Source organism: Physella acuta, unplaced genomic scaffold, assembly GCF_028476545.2.
Source record: "Physella acuta isolate Inbredline_101_S28 unplaced genomic scaffold, ASM2847654v3 ptg000775l, whole genome shotgun sequence".
Classification (NCBI taxonomy): Eukaryota; Metazoa; Mollusca; class Gastropoda; family Physidae; genus Physella; species Physella acuta.
Genome location: NW_026732293.1, coordinates 331,830 through 352,809, shown reverse-complemented (window position 1 = coordinate 352,809; position 20,980 = coordinate 331,830). Strand labels below are relative to the sequence as shown.

The 20,980-nt window shown below is 35.0% G+C and overlaps 1 protein-coding gene across 1 annotated transcript; it reads right to left on the bottom strand.

The window, feature by feature from the left end:
* Positions 1-6,801: 6,801 nt before the first annotated feature.
* On the bottom strand, positions 6,802-20,882 carry LOC131950669 (protein HtrL-like). Its single transcript, XM_059312888.1, has 5 exons — positions 20,749-20,882; positions 16,858-17,085; positions 10,680-10,917; positions 9,876-10,013; positions 6,802-7,503 (listed from the first exon to the last, which is right to left on the bottom strand). Exons 2-5 carry the CDS (start codon positions 17,075-17,077, stop codon positions 7,077-7,079), a joined length of 1,023 nt encoding a protein of 340 aa, XP_059168871.1. The 5' UTR covers positions 17,078-17,085; positions 20,749-20,882; the 3' UTR covers positions 6,802-7,076.
* Positions 20,883-20,980: the final 98 nt, after the last annotated feature.

The following is a 20,980-nucleotide window of genomic DNA, read 5'->3' as shown; positions in this document are numbered from 1 at the left end:
AGTAAAATTTTGCTCTCAAAAGTGTTCATTTCTGAATTTAGTACTAACAACTTTTAACTATCTAACCCGAACTTTTCGGACTTCTACAGTCCACAGTTGGTTATCCTTTAACTGTGATGTGAAACAGGTAGCCTGCCCTCGTCAAATTTTCACACTACTACGGGGACAGTGGCTATTTTCGAGCACGTATTACACCTTTTATTGCCCGCTGGTGTAGTGACCTTTTCCTTTGTTCTAAAAAAAAGTGAGATAAACGTTTTATCTACAAATTTTAAACTACTGCTTTAGATTTTTTTAAAACTAAGCTTAAATAGTGCGTAATGAGCTTGTCTGTCACTACCCCTGCTCGCTAGTGAACCGTCAGCCAGATTATAATCTTTTTACATCATTGTGTGAGAGGCTCAAACTAGTGTATCAGACTTAGCATTGTACCTTAAACGGCACGTTTTTGTTTGTTTTTGTTTTCTTCGCTGCCTGTAGGATTTACTTGAATCTGATGTAAATTAAACTGTTGACTGGTGACATAGATTCCCCTACTTGGGTCCTGTATGGGGAACGTTATACTCTACCATTACTACACGGATGGAAAATAGAAAATTTCAATTTATGGCTCATCAGATCCTCACGCAAGTGGAGTGGAGGAGGGGAATTTTGTCTAGCCTAGCCTCAAGCGTTGAACACAGGATCGTCTATTTTTAGCGCAATTTCCATTCTGGAGAATTGCGTTTATTAACTCGTCATTTCTGGGAATGGATGGATGAATGAACTAATGGATGGATGGATGTGTGTCCGCAGCTTTAAGTCGTCTTTAAGTCGTATCTCCTCCTCAACGAAGCAATATCGAGGACTAGTTCCAAAAGCAAATATGTTAAGCAAGTTCCGAGGATGAACATAGGCCAAAAAAATTCCCGGGTTTCTTTCCTGGATTTCCGGGAAAAGCCAAAAAAACTCGAAAAAATGCAGTTTTTGGCCCATATCTCGGCAACCAGACCACTTAGCGACTTGAAACATTTACCAATCGATTTCTGCCATAATTTAGAACAATATTGCCGAAGAAAGTTTTCAAAAATATCCTTTCGTTCGGTCACAAAAAATTTTTTAAAAGCGCGACAACCAAACACCCCCTACACGTCCGCATTATTTAAAATTACATTATACATAATACATTACAGTACTATATAGCAAAGAAGGCAGTGGAAGGCGAAGGAAAGGAGGGTAAATCATGTGACCTGGCTGGCTTAGCAGCGAACTGCGCGAGACGCAGGCGAAGGAGGGAGAGCTATGATTTATCTCGATTTAAAATTGTTATGGATAATATAAGGAAATTGCGCTTAAATTGTCACTAGACTTTTTATTAACTTGTTTTTAATGTCAACAAACTCGTATGAGCTAAAGGTTTAATTAAGTAGCTATAGACATTATATCGATGTGATTAGACTAGCTAACAAACAGAACTTAATATCAGAATAACACTCGATGAATATGATATGTTTCTTTAAGAGTCATTAATTTGTAACCTGCTGTGTACATACCCCTGCTTGCATAGAAAAATCTAAAACTTAAACAGAAAACAACTTTTTTATGAGTCGAATGACATTTCCATATTATAAACCAAGACGTCTCTTACTGAAACTTTCTACATGCAGTAAGCATTATTCAACAATCTACATTGCTACAGCTCAACCTTAACTGCTGTAGGCGACGTTATATTTTTTTTTGGTATAGTTTTAAAACTAAAACCATATGGATTTGTTAACATAAAACATGTTCAACAATTTTCTTCTCTGATCAGTACCTGTTCGTCAAACATGTTACGCTTCCTTTTAATTAAACATCACATTTCAAACGGCCGGTCAGTCCATGGTGTGTGCAGTGTTTTAAAGTTCTATGTAGAGAACAGTAGAAATATTTTAGTAATCTTAGTAGTACGTTCACGTGTTAAGTGCTTCATGCCAGATTTAAGGGGAGGCTAGCATAATTCCCAGACATTGTTTCTTTTTACTGAGTTACGTTTCTTTGTACAAAAAAAACGCTGAACATACGAGAGAAAATAATAGTAGGCACAAGTGAGGCTATCGTGTTTTTATCATTAATGTTTTTAAAAAGACATTTGGTTTTTAAATTAGTAATTAGCTTATTATAATTAATAAATTGAATAAAAATTAATTTTAAAAAAATAGAATGAAACATAGTAACACTATTTAGTATTGTATTTTACATGCTGAGTAAACAGTCACGTATCACATTTTTTTTCGCCTCAGACATGTAATTTACAACCTCAGTTTGCCTTGCGTGTTCGCTTTAGTATTACAGTTTTCATCATCGGCTTGTGAGGACTGATACTGATAAAGATTTACAATAGTAGTAATACTTCTTTCTTACTTGTAGCCCACTTTCAATCATTTAAGATGGTTTACTCATATATAGATATAATACAAAACGTCTAATTACAATTTTATTTTTTTTTAAAACCTGAAAATGCAAATGTGTAATGATGATTCAATGGATTTTTTTCCTGAGGGCGCGTTGGGCTTTTAAGTAGAGCTGAAATAAATTTTGGGATTACAGAAAATTAAAATGATACACATTTTAAGCAACCGGAAAAGGTATGTTGATTACAATGATACACATCAAATTGTTTAAACGGCCAATGTGAAAAAAAGGCCTTGGTGCCTACAATTGTAACCGTTTTTTTAAAATAAATTTGAATAAATTTGAATTTGAATAAATTTGAAACATTCTTCCCTTTCAAACATCTAGAATATATATCTATAAAAGTCCTCAAACAGTTTTTATTATAATTATTTTTTATTAATTCAATTGTTTAAAAAATTTAAAATAGTAATAATAATTTATTTGATGGTTTTACACAGCATCAAAGACATGAACATCAATTTATATATAGTAATTAAACCGAAAAAATAAAATGGCATAAGAACTAGACTAAAATAAGGTGTGCAAACTAGGTTTCTCTTGACTGCTTAGTTTACTGTGCTCAGTCCATAGCTGCGGAGTCAAACGTTCACATTGTAGTCACCCATCGACAGAAATAGAAACGACCGTCAGAGAAGGGTCTCTGTAATACTCATACTGATCCATCATTCCAAAACTTTCAATGACACAAAATTGACCCTTGGCGATGAGGATATGCTGCCCTTGATTTATCTGTTACTCCGGTTAGTTGGGGGGTAGTGTGTGTGTGGGCTGGGGGTGAGGTGTGTATCTCTTTATACCATTCATATTGTGCTCTTATAAACCTGAGAAACATAAGTCTGTTCTAACGTTAATTTATTGGAGGGCTGATCGAGAAATGTTTGACTTGAGACTATCTTAATTAAAATTAATACTTTATTTATTGTTTTTCTATACATTATTTTATTTATTTATTTATTTATGTTAAGTGAGAGTTCCCAGTCCATGACTTAGCTTTGCTTGAAATATTTCTTTTAACTCGATGTCAGCGTATTTTATAAAATAAAATCTGAATTTCTTCCTTATGTCCCATATAGTCGATATATAAATAGCCGTTGCTACTAGTCTGTTTTCGTCTTCTGTTCTTTGTCTAGTCGTGTTAAAGAAGTTAAGTGTGATTGCTTTATTTGTTGTGGCTTTTTGATTGGTGTTTTTTTTATATTTTCGCAAGTTTTTGCTTTGCTTTCTGGCTGTACTAATATACAATCTAAATAAATGTGTTTCTCAGTTTCTTGTATATTTTGTTTACACGTTTGACATGTTATTTTAACATGTGGATTTGACTTTGTATTTCGTGAAACTGGTGTTGTATTAAAAATCAGTCTGTATGCTACTTCTCTTTCTTTCGATGTAATGCGTTTATTATGTAGGTTTCTAAACGTATTTTTAATGTCTCTAATATACAGGGTTTCTTAAAGACTTTTTTCTCCGGGGGAAGGGGGCAATTGATATTTTCGGAGGGGGGGGGGGGATCAAAATTTTCCGGTGGGGGGACACTGGTAAAAATAAATGTTTTCTATATAAATTCTATTTCGTTCGGCGGGGGGGGGGGGGGGCGTCAGACTTTCTCCGGGGGCCGCCCCCGCCCCCTCCCTTAAGAGATGCCTGGAAGAAACTCTGATTATACATGTTACAAAATGTTCGTGTGATACTTTCTGTTACAAAATAGTTTATGAGAGGATTTTTTTTTTATATATAAAGCATTGAAAAACGGAAGTGCTTATACTGTCTAAATGGTGAGGAAAAAAATAGAGTGCGAATTATTAACAGTCATCTATAATTAGTTTCTATTCATAGCAATACATAGGCATACATGTTTTTAGAATTTTATAAATTAATTTTTTTTTTAAATTTCAAACAGACTAATGCTTTTTTTTACGTTTGCTTCAAATACTGCTTTGCAGAATCGATGGTATCGCGTAGATTTTGGGTTGTGTATCTGTTAGAACTAGATTTATGGTTTGTTTTTTTTTTTAATGCAAATAACATTAATAACAATTTAACGCATCATATCATAGTTAGGGTTAGGATGAGGGTGAGTTTTAGGGTTGGGGTTAGGTTTAAAATTAGGCTTAGTCTAAGGAAAAAGTATCAATGAATTTAAGAATTGTGATTGCTTAATGAAAATATTGACCAAATATATAAGTATTTATAGTTTACTACCAACTTTTGTTTGATTTCCGCTAACAGGAAATGTTACGTAATCTGTTTTCGGTCTCTCAAAAGCTGATAACTTGATTACCAATTAAACTAGGTAGACAAAATTTCATATGTAAGTGTTAGAATGTATGTGAAGGTTCCTTTCAACCCTTGTCAGATTTCTGGCAACCGGAATTAGTATGTTGCTCTATTTCCTTGACAACTTGATTACTGTTTTAGTTAGGTACACAAAATTTCATATGTATGTGTAAGATTTTATTCTTGGATTTTTTGAGTGACCTTCGATATCCGCAAGTGGTAATAACTCAATTTCTGTTAGATTTTCGATAGATTAACGAATTGTTACATTTTTATTCTCTTTTCTCGATGTTTTACATGTCCCTGGGTAGGAAAAACTTAATTGTTAAATTTTGCCCATGTGTCTGTCTATCTGTTTGTATGTATGTAAACACGATAACTTAAATACTGTTTCAGGTAGGTTAACGAAATTTCATTCATAAGTTTCACATCAATTTTTTTTTTCTTTCCACTTTTGAGCAATTTCCGGTAACCGATATGACATTTTCTCAAATTTCGGTTCCTCCAAAGCCTATAATGTAAGTATTGTTTCAGTTAAGTAGACGTATGTGTAAATAGGTAAAACTTTTTTGATAAAGCAAGAAACAGGTGGAGGGTTTCAGTTCAGAAAGATGTCTTAGTGTATTTACTTACCTTTGTCGTAGTCCTTTTATCACGCATGAGACCTGATTCTCGTGTATTCTGTATGAATGTGAGCCACCTACATAAGCTGGACTTTAAGCAGGTGGATATTTTGAGTGAACAGGAACGTGTACAAGTGAAGTGTGCTTAAATAGGACTGTATATGTGTTACTCTATGTTTAGTTCTATATAAAAATAGCTGCAGGCCAAATGTTCCGTATCATCACAGCAGGTTGTTTTCTATGTTGTTATCTAGTTGGTAATCTATTGGTCGCTTGAACGTTCATCGATCATTTTGGGATTAGCATTAGGCTATTTTAAGATAGCTATTGAAGATAGTTAAAACATTATTATTATTATATATTTCTTTTTATTCTCCCATTTTATTTCTTCAGGTCTATCTTTATGGTGAATGTTAGTTATATTTATATTCATCTTACTAATGGGCTGATGAAGTTATTTACACGTTTACAACACGTCAACAACATTTAATGTCTTAAGTTGAAACGGTCTCTTTTGTTTTGTTTTATGATTTGGGTAGGAAGATGTTCGTCATTTTAAGCGGCTAGTTATCAAACATAAATAAATAAATACATATAAATATATATATATATATATATATATATATATATATATATATATATATATATATATATATATATATATATATATATATATATATATATATATATATATATATATATATGTGTGTGTGTGGTGTGTGTGTGTGTTTGTGTGCGTGTGTGTGTGTGTGCGTGCGTGCGTGCGTGTGTGCGTGTGTGTGTGAGTGCGTGTGTGTGTGTGTGTGTGTGTGTGTGTGTGTGTGTACGTGTGTGTGTGTACGTGTGTGTGTGTACGTGTGTGTGTGCGTGTGTGTGCGTGTGCGTTTGTGTGTAAAACAACATTTATTTAAAACGAAGGATAAATTGTATGTTTTAATTCGTATTATTTGCAAAAATGTGTAAACACATCTAATTTGACAAATGTTCAATCATGGTAAGCTTTACGTGGTCATAAATCATTGGACTGCTTCACTCGTGCAACGGAGTGGAAAAGTCTTATGCATAGGTTTCAATAGGGCTTGTAAGTAGATCACCAACTTCTCATTCTCGTAATTGTCAGCTACATGAACATTTTTATTAAATCGGTAAAAATATTTTTTTTTAGAAAAGCTACTTCCACTATTGTTAGATATTTAAAATTGTAAACACTGATTACAATAGACCACAACATTTAGACCGGCTTAAAGAAAAATATAGACCAAGTTAATTTCTGATTATTTTAAATAAGAGTGCAATTTGTAATTATTTTATTCAAATCCATAACATTTAGGCTACTTAATCTGATTTTATTAGTAGTAAAAAAAATAGTGTATCATTGTTGCATTTTAGGCACTCTTAGGATTTTAAAATCTTAAAGCAAGGTCCAAAAACAAAGCCGCCACATTTTCTGTCATCTATGTGAATCATGTTCAAACCTATGAATTCAGTTCGAAAATTTACATCTCTCCCTTGCTAACGAGATTTCGAACTTTAAGCGAGAGAAACCGAGATTGACAAGCCCTATTAGACATTACGATAAAATAAACCTCAAGTCGCGATAACGTTAACTCAAATAACGCTAAAGTAAGACATCATCGTAGAGTTAGCCTTACGTCAAGATAGACAGCCTCTCATCCCCATAGTCAACCTCACACTACCATAAAATCAGCCACAAATCTTTTGTGGTCTAAAGTCAGTCTCACATCAAGACACCCCGCGCTGGTTAAAAAGTGTAAACACGTCGTACCAGTCCCCGGCGACCAAACGAAACAAACTTGGTTTCTTGTAATAGATCAGCATGTACATGGTCTGGTCATCGTCCACGACTCCCTGCTCCATCCACTCGACCACCTGCTCCTGCTGCAGCCGGTACAGCTCCTGAAACGCCTCCCCGCCCCCAGCGAAAAACAGACCCTGAAGGATGTTGACGCTGATTTTGTGGAGGATGTTTTTCCTAGCCTCGAACTCTTTTACTCCCGGGGTTCGTTCAATGAACGTGATTTTGTCTGGATATTCAAATAGATTTTTGGGAATCCATAAATCATCCGATGGATAAACGTTTTTACCGTGTCCATATCCACCATCCATCCACATGAAATACGTATTTTTGAATGGATTTTCTCTTACTGTTCTAGAAAGGAGAAGAAAAAGAATAAGTGTATGTTTGATTTTATTTTGATTCAAATATTAATTTTGATCATAGACAGAATTTATAAAAGTTCTAGAAAGGTATTGCCAAGAATTCAGGCCTATCCACACAAATAAAAGATAATTAACCAGACTTCAGTAAACTACTGTTTTTTGTTGTTTTTTTTTTTTTTTTTTTTTTTTTTTGTGGTGTTTTTTCTTTACAATCAGAAATATGGCTTTTGAAACAAGAAACCTCTATGGATATTGTTCTTGCAATTAACATTAATATAGTGTGTGAATAATACTGTGATCTAACCCATACCTTTTCTGATATTTAACAAATAATCTTTAAAGGACACTAAAGGCATTACCACTTTTTTTAAATGTAGGCAAGAAGAATAATTGAATAAAAAAACTAGAATAGTGTATCCTATTATTGCAAATGATTCCATGTGATGATTCAGTTAGAACTACTAAACTGTGCTTTTTTGTATCAAGTCCGCTTTTACAAACCTCTTTCATGCTTTGAAATTGTTGCCTTTAAATGTAACAATATATCCAATTCAAATTTTAGACCAAATTTTTAGTAAAATCAAATTGCAATAAAGTATTATATTAAGTATTAAAGAAATAATTGATCTAATGGAATTTATTTGTGAAAGTTATTTACAAATAATTGAGTAGGCTTAACTGATATATATTAAAGAGTGGTTATTTCCCTTACTAGTTAGCATGTCTTTAACCCTTATGATATTCTATTTTCAAATTATTTGGTATTTTACAAGTGGCAGAGGCGTAGCGACCCTTCCCGGCGCCCGGGGACAAACTTTTCGATTTGCACCCCCCCCCCTCAAGATTTCGATTTGCCCACCCCCTCCCCAACTTTCAATCTGCACCCCCCTCAACCTTTCAATTTATTTTTCCAACCCATTTTGGCGCCCCCTAAGGTCGGCGCCCGGGACATATGTCCCCCCCCCCCCCCGCTACGCTACTGGTTCTTTTGTGTTATTTAAAGAGTACAAGAGTACTTATTGTATGTATCTTCACCGTATCGAAGCAATGGCATACAGCTAGTGTGTATATATATATATATATATATATATATATATATATATATATATATATATATATATATATATATATGGCTCCTTTTCGCGACTCGCCGATTCCCCTAACCCGAAAACCTGCATACACCTCTGAAATACGTCTGCGTTTGTGTGTCTTCAATGTGGGTGCCTTATTTCTCTCTCACTATGAATATGTGTGTGTTGGTATGTATCTAAACCAAATTAAAAATAAAAAAATTGGAAGAGTTGAATCGTCCCAAAAATGGGACGAACTGTAACAAAAATCAGGCACTGCTTGCTAAAATGGGATTTTATTAACTTATTCTTCATTCTGTGCTGAATAGAATAGCAAGGTTTTTTATTACACATTTTTTAATTAAATAAACCGCTAGTGATCTCCCCTAAACTTTCTCGAATATTCTTATATAAAACAACAGGGGATGGTAACTGGGGATATAGTTATGACTTTTAATCCATTTTAAATACTTAAACTTTTAAAAATAGAATATAATCTCATAAAAAAAACATTGCGCACCAAGCAAACGCCGAATAAAAACGCGTATAATAGTGCGCAATATTATTAGTACTTTAAAAATTTACATTAGTTTTTTGAGAAATCGGAAGTAGCGTAAATTACTACTTCCAGTCAACGGAAATTACTCAAAATTTAACAGAAGGTAGAGAATTAGATCTTTTACTTACATGTGAAATTTCATTTATCTATCTGAAATAGTACTCAAGTTATAGGCTTTTAAAAAATTCAAAGTAGGAAAAGTACCACTTCCGGTTATCGGAAATCGCTCAAAAGTTGATACGGATCTACGATTTTGATAAAATACTTATATATGAAATTTCATCAACCTAGCTGTAACGGTACTCAAGTTATCGTGTTTACACACGGACAGACACACACACAGACACACACACAGACATACGGACAGAATTGCAAAATCCAGTTTTTCAGACTGGATTACGCATAAAACCTCTTAATTTTGATAAATCTGGATGGATAATTTTTGCCCGATCAAAATAAGTCCTCTATACTTCGGATGTGATGAAGGACTGAGGTGTAATACGGTGAAAATTGTTAAAATTTCAAATGATTTTTGTGCACGATTACAATACTTTCTCTATACTTCGTATATACGAGAAAGTAAAAATAATGCTACATGATTTTTTAAATCACGTATTACCTAGGTAGCCACACTCTTCAATTTGTATTATATAATATGTGTAAATCTGCAACTGAACGAGGTAAAGCACGATAGCTATAGAGCACTTGTGAATATATTAAATTGATCGTTACCTCTCGACAAAATACAGCTTGGAGAGCTGTAGGATATCATACTCCGGCACGTAGGACTCGCACAGCTTCTTCTGGTACAGCTCATTGTCCCGCTGGTACTCGGGACTTCTCATGATCTCCGACATTCGATCTCTGTACCTGATAATGAATAATCGTGTCATAACTCAGCATATCTTTAACTGCAAACTAATTAAAATCAATTGTATACATTTAATGTACATTTTACCAATTCAAATGTAGTTAACTAAATGACTATTTACAAAAAGAATATATTCCGAATGTTTCTTTTTCATTTTCAAATTTAAAAAGCTACAAATATTTGACAGAATAGAAATGGTAAATTTATTAACTCGACTATAAGTAGTTAATTGTTTACGGTCAATGGAATTGGACCGGGAGAAAGGATGTTTCATCTCCCCAATCATTAAAAAAGTTCAGACAACAAAATAATATCAGTTCGCTAACTGATACTTTTCTTTTTGTATGGATTAAACGTAATTCATGTTATGTGAACTCGGCTAGAAGTAATGATGTACACATAAGGTACACTTAGCGAGCAGGTAAGTGTAGGAAAGCTGATGGTTAATATCCTCACATAAAATTGCATTGTCGACTTCATACAACACTCTCAAATTAAATTGTGTGAACACCCTCACACAAAACTCCCCCCCCCCCCCCCACAACTCGCCTGTAGTAGGGCAGCTCCCCCCCCCCCACAACTCGCCTGTAGTAGGGCAGCTCCCCCCCCCCCCCCCCGACAACTCGCCTGTAGTAGGGCAGCTCCCCCCCCCCCCCACAACTTGCCTGTAGTAGGGCAGCTCCTCCAGACGGACTAGCACCACCCGTGTCCGGCCCTCCCTGCCCCGCCGCATCCACTCAATGAACGGCCTGGCCTTGACGTCGACATAGACGACCAAGTTGACGTCCATCCTCAGCAGACGCTGCATGTACAGCAGGTAGATGTTGTACGGCCGGACTTGGGACGTCCACGTCCCCCGGCCAATGTCCAGCATGGCGGTCACCACAGTGAAGTTGTATAGACCTAGGGAGAGCACACACTCTTGTAAAGCACATGCGTCAATTAGTCTAACTGATATCTAGCACTGTTTTAAAATTTTCAGACCGATAAATAAATCCAAAACTAAAACAAGCTTTTTTTTTACTTTCTCGAATATACAAAGTATAGAGAAAGTCTTGTAATCGTGCAAAAAAAATCGAGAATTTGAAAATCTCGACGTTTTACAGCTCCCCGAGTCGGAAAAACGTGGTTTTGCAATCTTGTCCGTATGTCTGTGTGTGTGTGTGTGTCTGTGTGTGTATGTGTGTTTGTAAACACGATAGCTTGGGTACCGTTACAACTAGGTTGATGACATTTCATATATAAGTCTTATATACAAATCGTAGATCCGTATCAACTTTTCAGCGATTTCCAATAACCGGAAGAGGAACTTTTTCTACTTTCAATTTTTTAAAAGCCTATAACTTGGGCACTATTTCACACAGATAAATGAAATTTCACATGTAAGTAAAAGTAATTCTAATTCTCTGCCTTCTGTCAAATTTTGAATAATTTCCGTTGACCGGAAGTAGTAATTTTCGCTGTTTCCGATTTCTCAAAAAAACGCTTATGAATTTATAAAGTACTAGCCGTCCCGGCCAGGCCCTGCACTGGCATCTCTGTAAAACGAATCTGGAAAGGACCATAACTTGTGTGTTTAGTAATCAGTATTTACCAGGCATTGCCTACCCTAACCACAACCAACCAAAACACACAAAAAACGCAAACATAACACTAACACAAAACAATCACAAACGAAAACACAAAAACAACCAGAAACACAAAGAAAACACAAACACTAACGCAAACAAAAAAGCATACGAAAACAAACCCAAACTCAAATCCAAATCCAAACGCAAACACAACCACAAACGCAAACCCAAACTCAAACACAAAGAAAACACAAACGCAAATATAAACTCAAAGTGTCCACAGTCTAGCCCGGGGCGCCAAATCGCACCATGACGACGTGCAGCGTAACAGCCTGATTCAACTTAGTAACCGACTATAGTACCCAACTTATTCATAGTCTTTTGAACTCACTTACGCGAATGTAGGTACCATAGCGAACACGGGAAGGCCCGGGGTGCCAAATAACACCCTGTCGGGGTGCCGGAGGACGCCCGGATTTGATTCACTTAAAGAAAATAGTAACCTTTCTTATTCATAGTCCTTAGCATTGTTTAAAACGAAATTATGCACTATAGCGCTCACATGATAGCCCAGGGCGCCAAATCGAACCGTGGTGGGGGGGGGGGGGGGCGCCGGCGGACGCGCCTGTTTCAATTTAGTGAACAAAATTATAATACTCCAAGCTTATCCGTAAATGGAAAGAATTAAACATATAGGATTTGTAGGACCTGGCTTATTATCTGTTATTGATTTAAAAAATAATCTGTAAACAGTACGTTGAGTGTATGGAATAAATAAATGGCAGTATTAAAAATACCAACGACATTGCACTTAATCAATCCCCGCTAATTATATAATTATTTTTTTTCCTAACACCAAAACGAAGTAATAAAAAGTAAATTCTTTCTCCCCCCGATTTAATGGGTTTTTTTAAAGGGAAGTAACTGTGTTTTCCAAATCAAGGGACGTTATGAGAACTAAAGGACAAAATGCAAATACATTTCAGACACAATTTTACAAATTTTATAAACGTTGATACACTTTTTTTTAATGTTATGTAATGTTCATAATTGAAAATTATTATTCTAAGTACATAAAATGAAAATGGTTTTTAAAGACTTTCAATAGTAATTTTTAACTCATAAATTTAGACCATGAGCACTATAATAATCTAACACTTAAATCCATGGAGGTATCGATTTTTTCGTTTTTTCTTATTCTTTTGTAATCCTCGATTACAAACATTTTACAAACATACATACATACAGATTTGAACTTTATATATTAGACTAATAATATTCCGCACTCTTATGCACATTTTATTTGGCGTTCACTTGGTGTGCAATTCTTTTTTCTACGAGATTTTATTCTATTACAAAAAGTTTAAGTATTTTAAGTGGATTAAAAATCATGTCTATATCCCGAGTTGCTATCCCCTGTGGTGTTACATAAGAATATTCGAGAAAGTTTAGGGGAGATCACTCCTGGTTTATTAAAATGTTGACTGTGGTTTTAAAAGTGAAGTAGTACCAGAGCATTTTTATTTTTTAGAAATTTTACAGTTTTATTTTGTCGACTGACATTCAAACGTATGATATCATTTGAATGTATTTTATTGCTTCGGGCTGTGTATTCATATAAAAAAATTCATAAAAACACGTTTTAATAACAAGCTTTTATGTACTAATACACTAAAAAGTAGAAAATAAATTATACACTACTATTTAAATTACTATAAAGAAAAGCGTGGGTCACTTTAGTACTTTAGTACCTATTGGATACCTTTACTAATATTTGAGAAGAGACCCACGCTTTTCTTTATAGTAATTTAAATAGTAGTGTATAATTTATTTTCTACTTTTTAGTGCATTATTACACAAAAGCTTGTTATTAAAACGTTTTTTTATGAATTTTTTTTCAGTATTTTACATGTTTTATTTACAATAGTGTTACATGAATAAAAACCATTGCGCGTCTGTTGAACGAGATGGCGCAGCTATTGAGCCTGATGGCGCAGCTATTGAACGTGATGACGCGTGTGGTGTGGTTGGATAGACATGCCTACTAATTCGGTCCAAATTTTAATTAATTCATAAAAAATTAATTAGGCATCAAATTAAGTCAAATTTTGTTTCAGATTGCATTGTCTTCATGTCTTGACCCACGTGCCAACTGTGAATCGTATCGGTCAAGTAGAACTGTCCGAATTTTCGCTCCGCCGTTTCGATCTAGACAGACTGACGACAGAGGAAGTGAGTTAAATAAAAGCTTGTAAAAAATAGAAAATGAAGAAAAAAAAGATTTGTCCTGATCCTAGTCCTTTTAAAAATAAGCAAATAAAGTGCATTATTTTCTTAGCTGTTGATCTGTAATCAATTTTATTTTACCAACTTATATATTGATACTACAATTTTTAATTTAAAATAGACACATCTAACCCCACCATAGCGTGGTGGGTACCTGACTAGTGTCAGAGAAAGTAAAAGCGGCTAAGTTTACTTCAGACCACATTATCCTTCTAAATGTCGAGGTCACAGAAACAGGTGAACTCTACTTCCTGTGCACTATTGACTGCCCGGTTTGAAAGAGTAGCTAGATCGACCTTTCTCCCAGCCACAATACAATACCCCTTTCATGACTTTTCGTTTCAACCCCCTAGCTTTTGTCCTGACCCGCACAACTTTCCTCGTTTCTTTCGTCCTAATCCCTCCTCCCAAAGCTGTTCTACCTTATGTCACAACCTTCCCCCCCCCCCCTTCTCCCCACTGGGGCCAACTTCACAACCAGGGACGTTCGTTTCGGGTGAAACTATGGGGAATTTGCAACAACAAAAAACGCTTGCAAAATATTAAGAAGAAAAAAAATGCCAACAAAGTTTTAAAAACAAGCTTTCATGTAATAATGCACTAAAAAGGAGTAAATAAAAGAACTTTTCTTTAAAAATAAAATAAGAAGCCGTTATCGGCTAGGCTTTGCTCCAGCCATATACAGCCATTACTTAATTTAAATGTTAACGCAGATATGTTTGCTTGTTTACCAAACGTTTTAAGAAAATTAAAAGAGCATTGCATAAAGCTATGCTCATAGCAGCAACGCATATACTTTGACGTGGTTCTAAAAATTAACTTGCACAGCACCTGCTATCCCTCAACAACAATGTTCGTTACTATCAGAGTCAAATAATTAAACAGAAAAATGCTAGTTACTTACTTCCCCTCTACATACTCCACAGTTAATAAAATAAAAGCCACCAGTACGATAAATTAATTTTAAATAATTTTATAGAATCGCTAACAATATTAAAACGTAAGCACATAATTAAAATAAAACCTAAACTTCCACCTTTATATATTTAAAGACAATCATTTATTCTTTCCTTTTTTGTGCATTATTACATTAAAGCTTGTTACTTAACATTTTTACTTTCTCGTATATACGAAGTATAGAGAAAGTCTTGTAATCGTGCAAAAAAATCGAGATTTTTACAAATCTCGACGTTTTACACCTCACTGATACCGAAAAACATAATTTTGCAATCTTGTCCGTATGTCTGTGTGTCTGTGTGTGTGTCTGTGTGTGTGTCTGTGTGTGTGTCTGTGAGTGTGTAAACACGATAACTTGAGTACCGTTCCGTTACAGCTAGGTTGATGAAATTTCATATATAAGCATTTTATCAAAATCGTAGATCCTGATCAACTTTTGAGCGATTTCCGATAACCGAAAGGGGTATTTTTTTTTCTACGTTCAATTTTTCAAAAGCGTATAACTTGAGTACTATTTCAGATAGATAAATGAAATTTCACATGTAAGTAAAAGATCTAATTCTCTACCTTCTGTCTAATTTGGAGTAATTTCTGTTGACCGAAAGTACTATTTTACGCTATTTCCGATTTCTCAAAAAACGCATGTAAATTTATAAAGTACTAATAATATTGCGCACTATTATGCACATTTCATTTGGCATTCACTTGGCGTGCAATTCTTTTTTGTACGAGATTTTATTCAATTTTAAAAACTTTAAGTATTTAAAATGGAGTTCCCATCCCCTGTTGTTTTATATAAGAATATTCGAGAAAGTTTAGGGGAGATCACTTCCGGTTTATTATGTTCTTTTTTTTAAGCAGACCTACTTATAAATTTTTAATAAAGTCGTATTGTGGACTCAATGAAAACGAAAAATGTGCGTATAATAATGGTGCGGTAAATTGTATTTGATATAGGAAATATTTACTAATTCTTTAAACATATTATTAAAAGTATCCAATTAAGCCTAATTTGATGTCAGATTACATTGTCGTTAGTCTTGACCACGTGCCGATTTTTAGAGAAATTGGTCAGTTAGAAGTGGTGGAGATTTCGCTTGCCAGTTTCGATCGATGACGGTCGACAGACAAACGAACGACAGACAGACAGACAGTGAAAGCAAGTAAATAAAAGCTTGAAAAATGCATTTTTCAGTTTAATTAATTAATTAATTAGAGGTTGTTTTTTTTAAATGTAAGTATAAATTGACGAGGGTTGAAGTCACTTTCATGTCAATTTGCTAACTTTAGGGAAAACAAAGTTACATCCATGTGCATTAAAAAATCGACAATTTTAACGCTATCCCAAGGGGGAAATGGGTGACACCAACTTAAAACTTTGCGAAATTTGTTCTAATGAGTTATTTTAACAGTTGATACGTCAATTAACGACCGTGGACGGGAATTGAATATGAAATCAATGTTTTTTTTTAATTTAATTTATACGATTATTAATATAATATGTGCACCAATAGACGCCATTAGATAGGGTGACACCAATGGAAACTTTCACAGAATGAACAACGTGCTGATCATATTGAATTATACCGCCCAACTAAGTGGACTAGAGAGAGACCATATTGTGACATAACAAATCATTAAATCATTCGATGCTTTGACGTGACTTTAAGTAACTTATCAATGCTATATCAAGCAACTTTTTATACAACAGCCATCGATTGTGAAAGTGTTGTGTGCTTAGGGGGAGTTGTCACCAGTAGAAGAATAATTGAATATATATATATATATACATATATATATATATATATATATATATATATATATATATATATATATATATATATATATATATATATATATATATATACGACAACTGTCCTGCCCTTTTTTGTGACCCCCGCAATGTACTTATACTTTTTGTCATGCCCCCCTCCCCCCCCCCCCCCACACTCAACTGTCCCACCATTTCTCACGACCTCCACAACTACCGTCTTACCATTTGTCCCAACCCCCACAACTGTCCGCTTACCTTTCTCCGGGCCAAAGCCATCCCAAGCCATGGCCACCTTACTCTCCTCGACCTGCCACACCCACTCGGTGTAACGTTGGTAACACGTATACACTGTCATTACCATGACAAAACACAGACACGCAACAAAGATGGCCGTGAACTTCTTGTTCCACAATAGAACTAGCAGGTTGGGCGAATTCATCCTTCTTGGCCCCCGCATCTGTTCTTCAACTTTCATGCTTCAAGCTGTAGACGAATGAGTCAAGAGTTAGCCTTCAAGAGATAAATGGAATCTGTAGTGGATGTAATGAGGCGCAGAGAGTTGAAGGCGAGTTGTGCACCCTGGCACCAACGGTATGGGACGCTAAAATAAGTAAAAAATAATTACAAAAATTTCATTTGAAGCTGTGTTAGTCTCAATTAAGCAAATATATTCCTGTGAGGCATTACAGACAATTAAAAGTTTGTCTACATTGATCATACAACAACAAAAGGAGTACCACTAAAAAGTTATCAAAGGTTAACTTGGGCAATGGAAAGCTGTACAACTAGCGTGTTCCCACCAGAAAATATAACAACATTAGATCCAATGTGTTTTTATAACTATTTAACGGCAAACGAATAGATGAAAATATAGAATGACTCATTACTCTTTGTTAACAAAAACTAACAACATTTTAAAAATAACGGAAAACTAAGGAAACACCCATTAATTTGCTTATAGGAAAGCAGGGATGCATTTATATGTATCAATTTCTGTCAAGCCCTCCCTTAATATGAAGCCTTGACAACTTTAGCACTAACAAAAACTGTCACTCGAAACTAAAAATAACCCTACCCATTCGCTTAAACATAACACGAGTCAGTTTGAACGTGTTTTTCTTCCTTTTTTGCGAGCGTTAGATATTTTTCATTTTGAAAATCTCTTTTCAACGTCTTTCGTTGTGATACAATCTTGTCATTATTATAGGGGCGGGGTGCAGAACTGAAAGTTCGTCCCGGGCACCGGAACGGGTCGTTTCGCTTTTGAATGTGTGCCTATTCAATCAACGACACAGCGACACTTTTGATCTCTTGTGTGAGAGATTTTACAAAAAAAAATTGTGGACGCGACATATTAAAAAGATGCATAAAAAACGTTTCGTAACTAGCTTTTATGTAATAATGCACTAAAAAGGAGGAAAGACATGATGTACTTTAAATATATGATAATGAACTACTATTTAAATAACTGAAACGAAGGCTTGGGTAAGCTAGTAGTGATATAAACAACTATACATTGACCCTGTTGACGGGAAAATACATCTGGTGTTAGATTGACAGTGATTCTTTTTTTTTTCTTGACATAAGCCTTAATCTAAATCTGTATCTAAAGCTGGAACCGGACGTTTAACCGGAACCGAAATTTTAATGGAACAGAAAATTAACCGAGACTTGTGAGATGAACGTATATATTCATTATATTATTTACGGATGAATGCGCGGACAACTAAAAAATCTTTTTTTGGTCGACAAAATAAACAAATAAAAAAACTACCCGCACACCAGCCCACAAGAAACAATGATCCCCAAACCAAATGCCAACCCGCCCACACCTCAGCTCCTCCCTTACCAACACAACCCACTACACCACATATCGTAACCCTAAGCTCACCGCACGATTCACACTCATTCACTTATTCCACACGATTCACACGATTGACGATAACCAAGCCACACTAACAAAAAACAACGTACGGAGTAGGCTAGATTGAAACCTACACCACCTCACACAGTATGACAGCATGAACGACCACACGAACCAACCCCGAACAACCTGGACCATACGTAACCATACTCTTGGAATTCCACCCAACAACTTGAACCACAACATCGCACCCCGCAAAAAACACTCCACCCTACATAAATATATTGACAAGACCCACATACATCACACACGGAGCAGACCAAGCCCCCACATCAACACGCTCAACACCCTAGCGTTTTCCGGTATGTGTACATGCGCATTTAACAGCTTGATTCAAATCTGTGAACAGCACCGTATTATGGCAGCAAAGTTATAATCGATACCGTATTTAATGCCTTTAGTTTTCCTTTAAACCCGATATCAAAGCAATATGGCCAGTAACATTAGTGTGTCGCCTAAGATTTTAAACTTAATTTGTGTTCAAGATGACTTAAAAAATTAAAAATTACATTTATTTACCTTTAATTTGATACCAAATTTATTATTATCAAATTTCATCGGTAGCCTAGAAAATGATTTGTGAAAAACGCGTTTGTTTTTAAATGTCTATGATGATATGAACTGGAAATCAGTTTTTAAAGGAATGTTGTGACACAATTGATCATTCATTGTTGTTCATCAGAAATGTGTCTTCTGCTAGATTTCTACCTATTCAAATACACAGAGGTGTGCTTAGTTAGCTGTTGTCTCGATCAAGTTATTTTTTGAAGGTTTTGTTTTTACCCTGCATGATTTTTAAACTATTAATGACATTATTTTATTAGAAAGCAAGTTATAATTTTCTATAGTTTAGAATACTTGTGAGTATGTTTAGAACAATATTAAACAAAGCAATTCACGTTTTGCTTACTTTTATTAGGCTCTGCTCGATATTCTCAGCGATTAGACGAAATAAATGTACAAATGGCAAGTTTGCATCAAACACTAATCGTCCATTGTTAAAACTAGACCAGTATTGTTGAGTAATACGCAAAATAACGATTTTAAGTACATATTTCTGAAATGACAATGAAACATTGTTTAAAAAACGGAATCACGGAATCGTTGTTTTCGGCAGCCATCATTACCATGTCGACGGTAAAAAAAAGTAGGTCGAGCGACATGTTACTAACATCACCGTATAATCCAAACGGCTGTAAGTATAATGTGTTTTCTTGCTGATAAAGCCACGAAAACAGTAATTCTGATCGTTACATTAATCATAACCCTCTCTTATATTTAATTTAAAAATCTCACAGGTAAATATAAAATTGCGTATTTTAGTTCATTATTTTTTTCATACTCGTTAACCTAGTTAAACCGTCCCATTAAATAGCAAAAAAAACCAAGACATAATAATGATTTTAAAAGATCATAGAAATAAATTTTAAAAATATAGGGTTCAGTATCGACTACTCAGCAAATAATATAAATAATATTAACTTTAATTTTATTTTAACTATGAGCCTTAACATAATAATTATTGCTGTAGGGTAAAAAATTGAGGGTAGAAATATTTAGCATAAGTTAAATTTCTTTAAAAATTGCTAAAACATGAACATAAGGTCACTAACACACGAGAACACGAACATACGAGAACACGAACACACGAGAACACGAACACACAATAACGCGAAATCACGAGACCGATAGCACACGAGAACACGAACACACGAGATCGTGAACACACTAGAACGTGAACCACGAGAACACGAACACACGAGAACGCGAACACACGAGAACGCGAACACACGAGAACACGAACACACACACCAGAACACACACACGCACGCACACAGGCACACACACGAACACACACTCACACAAACACAAACACACACACACACACACACGTACACGTACACGTACACACAGGAATACAAAAGCCCCTGAAAGTTGTTCAGCCTGATGCACCACCGAAGCCTCATCTACCTATGTGAAGTATAAGTGTGTTCAAAACTTTGGAAATAAAAAACTAACCTAAAATATATATGGACACCTATTGTCCACTTTAAATAATTGAAAGCAAAATTATTTTCCGTTTTTTTTCATGTCGCATTAAAAAGTTTTAAATAAACTAATGTGTAATTATTGTTCTATTTTATTTATTACCTCATTCCTTATGTAATGAAATATGGTGTGTAATTTTGTTCATGAAAGCCAATAATATTCTAATAACTTACTTGGAAAAAAACAATTGTTGTAAAAATACAACCACACAGCTAAATAAAAAGGTAATCCACTTAGAGTTATCACTGCACCACACACCAAAAAAGTTGTAAAGTAAAAATAAATGCGAATCGTCTAAAATGGCGCCGGTCACGTCTAATTTCAAAATGGCTGACTGATCCGTCTAAAGCGAGTTGTATCCAGGAGACGGGTATGACGTACCTGACGTGTTGTTGCTCGGCTGCC